At 43.7% G+C, this 9345-nt stretch overlaps 1 protein-coding gene across 1 annotated transcript; it reads left to right on the forward strand.

Annotated features, from left to right (window-relative positions):
• The first annotated feature begins 710 nt into the window (after positions 1-710).
• On the forward strand, positions 711-6560 carry LOC118852943 (membrane-spanning 4-domains subfamily A member 18-like). The gene is made up of 3 exons (XM_036762694.1): positions 711-738; positions 2742-3245; positions 6270-6560. Exons 2-3 carry the CDS (start codon positions 2754-2756, stop codon positions 6354-6356), a joined length of 579 nt encoding a protein of 192 aa, XP_036618589.1. The 5' UTR covers positions 711-738; positions 2742-2753; the 3' UTR covers positions 6357-6560.
• The last annotated feature ends 2785 nt before the right edge of the window (positions 6561-9345 follow it).

Raw genomic sequence — 9345 nt, forward strand, 5'->3', positions numbered from 1 at the left:
AGAATTAGTACAGGACAGTGGGAATGGAGCTGAACTGAGAGGCGGACCTGGGTTCAAACTGTGGCTCTGCTACTTACCGCTAGTGTGGCCTTGGGTAAATCGTTAAACTTCTGGAGGCCTCATTTTCCTCATCTATAAAGTGAAGGGGGTTGCACTGGATGACTTTTGAGATTCCATCCAGCTCTAAATATGTTCTTTCCTCTTAGAGGACAAGGGGAGGCTTTAGGGGAACAAGAGACAGGTCGTGCAGTGGATAGAGTGCTGGGCCTGGAGTCGGGAAGATTTGAGCTCAAATCCAGCTTCAGATACTTGATAGCTGTGTAACCCTGGGTAAGTCACTTTACCTCTCCAAAATGGGGGAGAATGATGGCACCTCCCTCCCAGGGATACTATCTATAATTATTATTATAGCTAATAATGGTCGAGAAAATCTGACAATATCACTCGGTCTGCCTTCGAAACTCTCCATTTTTATTGTAGAGAGACGTTCCCACTTCTGATCGCTGACCATTGACCCAAACCCACCCGGAAGGTGTCTATTAATACTTTGGAAAGTGAAAGAAAACCAATTTGGAAATCCGATAAGGAGTTTATTGGCAAAGAATGAAACCATTGGGAGGACTTTGGAATTTCAGAGATGTTCTTCTTGTCCTATCACCGTGAGTTTCTGGGTTAGCCCCAGAGGTCCCCAGATCCCTGAAGGTGCCAGACCCGAGCTGCTGGAGCTGGAGCAGGGTGGTGAGTCACATCGTTCTTTCTGCTGGGTTGGGGGCAGGGGGCTGCTCTGAGTCTCCACAGCAGCGATCGCAGAGATGATATACTCCTCTTCTGATTCCTGTCTGTTAGCGGATGGGAGGGCATTGTTTTTCCAAGCCCCATGCTGGAGGGAAGGCAGCATTATGGGACAACGCATGGAAGTTACCAAGAGGCATATCTGGGCTTGATGTAGGGGAGAACTTCCTGACTGATAGAGCAGGGGTTCTTCACCAAGGGTCCAGAGATTCACCCTGGGGTCCACTCAGTCCTGGCTCAGCAGCAAATCAAAGGCTTTTCTTCACTATTCACTAATTGTCACAGAATGCCTGCATGGACTCTGAACATGGGAGTGGGACCTCTCCAGAAGTAACCTTGGCAACCTCTCAACTTTAGGTTGCTACATAAACCTTCATTACTATTATCATTATCCATAAATATTTCTTGATTGGCCAATTATCTGGCCACATTTTCCTCATCCTGAAGTGGGTTATGTATGATAGGCTGAGTTGCAGTTAAGGTTGGATAGAAATATTTATTTAAAGAAATACACACTTACACACATACATACATACATGCAGACACACAAACCCATATACAAACACTTGCAAATATGTATACATAAACATATACATACATACCTGCATCTGCATGTACATACATATATACATACATACATACACACACACATATCTTTTTCTAAGCCCCAGAAAGTGGTATCTCTGGAATTACCACAAAGACTTAATGAAACAGAGCCCGTGGCTTCTGGACCTTGACCCTGAAAGTTTAACTGGCCCAGATAAAGTAGCAGACGTACAAACAATCTGCAGAATGCACAGCATGTGTGGGACGTGGTAATGGGAATGTATCATATTCATAATAATCCCAGCAGCTAGGGGGTGGCTTCCCTGATCACCTCCATTCCTTTAGAGGAGAAACGGGGGTTGCTGGAATAGAGCCAGTATAGATGGTGAGTGTTGGGAGAAAGGTGTTAGCCTGGGAAACAGAAGACCTCTCTCTCATTCCCTACTCCTTTACTAAGTAAACTTCCCTCTTTTTTTGTTCTGTTTCCACGGTTTGTGAAAAAGCAGAGTTGACCGAAGGGTACTTCAGTCCAGCATTTAAATCATCATTGTTACTCAGTCGTGCCCACCTTTGGGATCCCGTTGATGGGGTACTTGGGCACTAGACCTAAGCTTACAGGGACATGATTTTAGGGCTGGGGCCTGAGCACCTCATCGTTGTTTGGGGTTCTCTTGGCAGATACTAGAGTGGTCTGTCATTTCCTTCTCTAGCTCATTTTACAGATGAGGAAACTGAGGCAAAAAGAGTGAAGTGACTTGCCCAGGGTCACACAGCTAATAAAGCTGGATTTGAACTCATGAAGCTGAGTCTTCTTGACTCCAGGTCCCAAACTCTCCACTGTGTCACCTAGCTGTCCCTCACAAATAGTAAGTGTTTTAATAAATGCTTGCTGACTTGATAGAAACTCCCCCAACTAGAACACAGAATTAACAACAGTAACTCACATTTATATAGCACTTCAAGTCTTGAAAAGCCCTTTACAAACAATATCTCATTTTATCCTTATAACAAACCTGGGTGGCAGGTGCTATAATTATCCCCATTTTACCAGATAGGGAAACTGAGCCTGGGAGAGGTTAAGTGACTTGCCCAAGGTCATGAAGCTGATGCATCTAAAACTGGACTTGCACACAGGGCTTCCTGATCCCAGGCCCAGAACAGCCCTACCTAGGCATTTGTATGTTTGTAGAACAGAGTCGTCCCACGTTGTAGAGCAAGAAAGAACAGAATTGAATCAAACTGAATTGAACTGCAGGGGTCTTTTGGTTTGTAGACTCCTTTGGACAGAAGGTAAGTTAGCACCAGTATCTGTGTCTTTTAATGAAGATGCTGGAAACCAAAAGAAATATAAAGATGATTCTTCTTCCAGAGGAAAATGTATTTCCTTAATTTGTATCTTTCAGCAACAGGTAAACATGGCGTCCCCAAGGTTTGAAGTCAGTGGAACATCTGCGGCTGTCATCTCAGACAACATGCACGTCACCCGAGCCAATCACCCTGTAGTTTCCGGAGGCTATGGACAAGACACAGGAGTCACAGGCTTACAGGTCCCAGCCAGTGTGATGCAGCCTGTTAGAGGAGCCCCAAGCTCCCCCCGTGTATCCATAGGGTTCCAGAATCCACCCGGAATGTCACACTTGTCAAAGGCACCTGCTGGGATTCAGAATCCTTCGGTGGTGATCCAGAATCCCGTTGGAATGGTGAATTCCCAGACTCCGCCCACAGGGGCTCTGAATGTAACAGGAACAACCACCCCACAGGACGCACCCATGGTGAACCAGAATCCCACCATGCTTTCTCCAGGAACCACATACACTGCAGACCAACCTCCTTGGTCCATATCATTTGGACACGTTACTTCATTTGACTTGAAGAAATTCGTGAATGAAGAGGTCAAGCCATTAGGGGTGAGCATGGTTTTGAATTTTTTTTTTCTCTTCAGTTGATGTATTCTCCTAGTAGGGGCTGAGAGTCACACTTAGATAAAGGAAAAGGAGGAATTTTCAAAAGAGAAATCCACTCAAAAGGGGGCACTTGGGCAGAGCTCTTTTGATCCTAACACTCTGAAGAAGCCTTTTTCAAGTATAATATGCCTGTGTCTTTTTTTCACAAAGGATTATTTATTTCGGAAGGTATAATTACAAACACACAAACTTACTCTGCCCCGCCCTCCCATGCAGGAGGCATAATCCCTGTGAAATGCAAATCAAAACAATCATGTTGGAAAGTAATTTGGTTCAAAGAGAATAGATAGTTTAGTCACTTTATTTGCATAATTCCCAATTGCTTTCTAAAATGGCTGTATCACTTCACAGATCCACCAACAATGTATCAGTGTCTCTATCATTCCATAGCCCCTCCGACAATGACTATTATAATTTTGTGGTCATTTTTGTCCATTTGCAGGTTGGGAGGTAAAACCTCAAAATTTCACATTTGCATTTCTCTTACTATTAGGGACTTGGAGCATTCTTTCATGTGGTTGTGAATACTTTGCAATTTTTTTTTTTTGAGAACTGTTAATATCCTTCAGGCAGCTAGGTGGTACCATAGTGCATAGAGTGCTGGGCCTGGAGTCAAGAAGACCCATCTTCCTGAGTTCAGATCTGGCCTCGGACACTTCCTAGCTGTGTGACCCTGGGCAAGTCACTTCACCTTGTTGGCCTCAGTTTCCCAATCCCTCAAACAAGCTGGAGAAGGAAAAGGCAAACCACTCCAGTATCTTTGCCAAGGAAATCCCAAATGGCATTGCAAAGGGTTGGACATGACAGAAAAATGAGTCCGCAACAATATCCTTTGATCACTTATCAATTAGGGAATGGCTATTTATCTTACATATGTATTGATTATAGATAGATATTTAGATAGATATAGCTGTATATAGATGTGGGTATATATGTATATATTTGTGCATATATGTGTGTCTATACATATGTTTATATGTGTGTATATATGTCTATATGTATGTATATATTGGATACCAAACCCTTGTCAGAAAGATTGGATACAAAGAGAGACTGGCCTTTGAAGAGCTACCAAATGGATCCTTAGTGCCTAGAATCAAGAAAACGTCATACTAGGGGAGAGAGGTTTTCTGGGAAGAGGGTGGAGTAGGTCAGAAATTTCCAGGCTCTCCACATTTCCTTCACAAACAGAAAACTGCCATGAAATGAACGTAGAGAATGGGTAAAGCAGCTGTCCTAAGATAACTTGAGAGGACCTCAGAAAAGACGGGGCCTCCAGGGGCTGAGCGAAGTGTAGACACCTCCAGCCAACTCCACAGAATCAACAAAGAGCCCACCCTGAGGGCAGCTCTGTAGGGAAGCAGACCTCAACTTTTACCTCAGGGAACATAAAATACTAAATATAAAGGAAATATGCTGCCTGGAAGTAAGACAGGATGGCCAGACGCCCAATGTTCCTTAGAAACAATGGCTATTACTTAGAGGCCTGAAAATGTTCATGTGGTTTCCCTCTGCTCTCTCATCCCAAAGAGGATCTTGCCAATCAGGAAATCCCTGTCTCTCTCCAAAAGCCCATCTAGATTTCAGGCATCCTCCTCTCCTCCTCAAGGAGACAGGGCCTGGACCTCTTGATGCCTCTGAAGCTGATGCTGCCTAGGAAATTCCTCCTTCCCTATCCAGAAGTCTGGGGGTTGGGGAAGGCTCACAGCTTGAACCACGCCTGCTCCATGTTGATGAGATCCTATACCTGTCCCTTTAGCACTGAGAGTCCAGGGACTCAGCCACGGAACTCTGAAAGCTCTGCCCTGGATCCTGCCATCTTTTTGGCTTAGGGGGAGGAGATGAGGTTCAGTCAGTTGGTCCTTGGGGCCCTCTGCCAATGCACTGGCACTCCCAGGTAGCAGGGTCAGTTCTCAGGTCTCTGATCTCTGGTAGTGCCTCAAAAAGGAAAAAAAAAAAAAAAGGAGAAAAGGGTACTGTCAACCAGTCAGTCAACAAGCATTTATTTACCACTTACTATATACCAGGCACTGTGCTAATCACTGGAGATCCAGAGAATGGTCTGAATTGAAGACTCCCTTTGACAGAGTGGCCCAAAAGGAGTGAATCTTGGCCAGGACAGACAGCTCAACCAAAGCTTCCCAGATGCCCAGCAGACATCCTCAGTCCCTTCCCAAGGTTGCCCCTGGGCCTGCCCTACAGCCTCCAGAAAGAGAAACAACCAAGCCTGGACAAATCACATCCCTTGAACCCTAGAAGCTTTTGAAATCCAGGAGACAGGAGAGTTCAGTGGGAAGAGCCCAGTCTCTGGAGTCCAGGTCACATTTCAGCTCTGCCACTTCCTAGTGACCTTGGACAAGTCACCTAACTCTTCTGGGCCTCCGTTTCCTCCTCTAAAATGAGGTGGTCAGATTGGTGACCCTTCTGGCTCTATGTCTATGATTTTATGAAACTACTGATTAACTCCCTACACACCCTATCTCCACTTCACTCCACACCCTGCCAGAAAAGCCAGAATCTGAAAACAGGGTCAGAGTCCCAGCTCCTCCCAGCTCTTCACCTGACAAGCTATGGGACCCTGAGCCAGTCTCTCAATCTCTCTAATAAATCTGAATTAAATTCTTATCTCTTCATCTGTAAAATGGGGGGAGGGGGTAGGGGGTGGTCCAGATGAGCCCTAAGGCCCTTCCTATCTCAACACCCTACTATCCAGAATTCCTCCAGGTCATCTAGGAGATGGTGAGAAAGGATTCAAGTGTGAGCTGGGGTTCTATGCTGATCCATGGGACAATTTCCAAAACTTAAGAGCTAGATGGCGGGGCTTGGAACACTTTTCTTGGCTGGTTTAAAGCATTATCATTCAATCTCAAGGCAAAAAAAAAAAATGAGGGTATACTCTTTAAAGAAAAAACCATTGATTTTTAAACTGGATTTTCACATTTATTAAAAATTTTATTCCTCCTCCAGCAATCCATCTCTTGTAACAAATGTTCCAAGGGAAAGAGGAGTGGTGAGCCCCATGCGTGGAGAAGGGGCTCTCATTGTGCAGCTTAGATGGAAGAAGAGACATCCCTAGCCTATTCTCTCTCCACCCTTCTCCAAGGGACACTTTCATTCCTTCCAGGAGGGAAGCAGGAAGTCGAGGCCAGAGAAAGGGGGGCACCAGGCTAGAAGCAGATCTATCTTCAATATTGTTCATCTATGATCGGTTATGATTGGTTTCCATCTAAGTTTTGATTGTTTTGTCATTTGGGGGGAAGGAGGACTCCAAATTCCATATCCAAGGCTTGACCCCTTTACCACTAAATACCAGTTCCACAATGAACATGCAGAGAGAAAAGAAACCCATCTATTGAATCCTAGCAAAAGAGACATCAGAAAAGGCACACGTAGGAGAATATATACCAGATACTTTAGACACTCCCAGTACAACCACAAGAGAAAGTCCTGGATCTCACAGAGAGGGAAACTGCCCAAGTCTTTACTGTAGCAACTGGAAATGGGGACATGATGAAACTTCTCTCATATCTTCCCAAGTCTAGTGGGGTTAGCTTCTTCCATCTTCTATCTCAAAGCCGGAAGCCAGAAGCCCCCAAAGCCACTTGACCCTGGAAGAATCCTAAAGAAGACTCGAAACCAATGAGGCTCCAAAGAGGATTGGCCCTGATGAATCCTAAAGAGGGTTAAAGTTCTCTGGACTCTTGCCAACTCTCACCCACCCCTAAGCAGGGTAGGGCATTCATCTCCACCAATAAGGAAAGAGTCCCATACCGATGGACTTTGGGACAAGGATTACTGGAAGAATAAAAAGAAATAAAGAAAATAAACAGAAAGGGCTGGGAGAGGGATCAATTCTATACAATTGACTAATATATGAGTCAAGTCTGAAAGTATATGCAAAGTTCAAAATCCAACCTCAGCAAAGGGGGAGGGAGCAGGGTCACATTTTCTTATCTCTTTCCCAGTGCTAAATTTGGTTTCTACAATTTCACAGTGTTCAATTTGGGGGGTGGGATGGGGTGTTTCTTGTAAATCTGAGAATATTCTCAAGATCTCTTTTCCTAAGCATGGCCAAAGAAAAGGTATGGGAAGACACATTCTTTGACTCCTTTGCAGAAATGAGAGGCCTATGGCTATAGACTATTGCATAGATTTTCAGTTATTTTTAGATGTGTTGATATATTTGCCAATTTTTCTCTCTCTTTTTATTTTATTTAAAAAAAAAACTTTGGCTATATGCAGGGGTATACTGGAGTCAACTCAAACCTGAGGTGGTTACTAAATTTTCAGTGTGAACATTTACTTAGAGATTGGCAAATGCTATAAATCGGGGCTTGATTCATTGTTTTGTTCACTATCTAGACTGACAGGTAGAGAAAATATTAATAATACAGTTTGGACTTAAAAGTATATCCTATATACATATATTTTTGGAGAGCCAGTTGTTAAACATTTATCAGCACATCCCTGGTCATATGAGATAGTTCTCTGGGAGAGAAGAGAAGGAATAGAGGTAGAAGTCTAGACTATGTAACAACAAAAGATATAGATGGAATTTATTCTTTTAACAATCTCTTGTTGTGATGAGACAGTTCCTAACATTTTAGTCTTGGGCTCCTTGGAACCATGAAGTGATGTTTTAGAAGCAGAAGTCAAAGGTCTGGGGGAAGGAATGGGACTGAGGCCAGGAGAAAGGAAGCCAGGGAAAGAAACCAGAGAGATTAAGCTAAAGGGGCTGATTTTGCAAAAGAAATAAACAGAGGGTTGAATTTGGATCTGGATAGGACCGGAGGGCTCAGTTAGCCCAACTGCCCCATTTGATTTTTGGGTTGGGTTTGGTTTTTTGTTTGTTTTGGTGAGGCAGTCTGGGTTAAGTGACTTGCCCAGGGTCACACAGCTAGTAAGTGTCTGAGGCCAGTTTTGAACTCAGGTCCTCTTGACTCCAAGGCCGGTGCTCTATCCATTGCACCACCTAGCTACCTCCAACTGCCCTGTTTGAAAGAGGAGGAAATTAACTGCCAGAGAGAGGTAGTGCCTTGAATAGGCTCCCATTGGTAGGAAGTGGCAGAGCTAGTATTGAAACCCAGATCTTCTGACTATGGTGTCAGGGTTCTTTTCTCCCCTAACATATGAAGTCAAACCAGGACCACTGGAACAAAAACAGCCATAAAGCCTTAATCTAACCAGAAGGCACAATGGAGGGAGGTTGGTCCATACTTAGGACTTCATCCATGTGGGGAACTCATAACACAAAAGCTTCTTTCACCAACGCAAATCAACAGTTTGTGGGTAAAATCTTTAGAGAGTTACGTGGGGGAACAGAGTGGTCACATGACTTGTTTAGGGTCAAATAGTCAGTATACACTGGAAATAGAACTTGAACCCAGGTCTCCTGACCCTTTATCCACTACACCTTGCCACCTGGACAATAGCCTGTAATCACACCAACAGCAACAATAATAAGTGACATCTCTATACTTTTACCAAGCACTTCCATCAAGGAGACAGTCAACTGGGGGAAAACATATTTGTAGCATGTTTCTCTGATAAAGGTCTCATTCCTATTAAATTTGTAAGAATAAGAACCATTCTTTAATTGACTTACAGTCAAAGGTTAGGAATAGCAGTTTCCAAAGGAAGACACATCCAAGCTATTAACAACCATATGAAAAAATGCTCCAGATCACTAATAATTTCAAAAATGCAAATTCAAGTAGCTCTGATTTTCCACCTCACACCCATCAGATTGGCAACGTTGACAAAAGTTGGAAAGGCTGTGGGAAAACAGGCACATTTAATTCACTACTGATGGAGACACGAATTGATCCAGCCATTCTGGAAAGCAAGTTGGAACTATGCCACAAAAGTCAATAAACTGTGCATGCCCCTCTGATCAATGATAATACATGTAGTGTCTTTTGCCCAAAGATATCAAAGAAAAAGGAAAAGGATTGATACCTTCAAAATATTTATAGCAGCACTACTGTGGTGGCAAATAACTGGAAACTAAGGAGATGCCCATAATTTGGGGGATAGCTAAACA

The sequence above is a fragment of the Trichosurus vulpecula genome, chromosome 6 (assembly GCF_011100635.1).
Source record: "Trichosurus vulpecula isolate mTriVul1 chromosome 6, mTriVul1.pri, whole genome shotgun sequence".
NCBI classification, from domain to species: Eukaryota; Metazoa; Chordata; class Mammalia; order Diprotodontia; family Phalangeridae; genus Trichosurus; species Trichosurus vulpecula.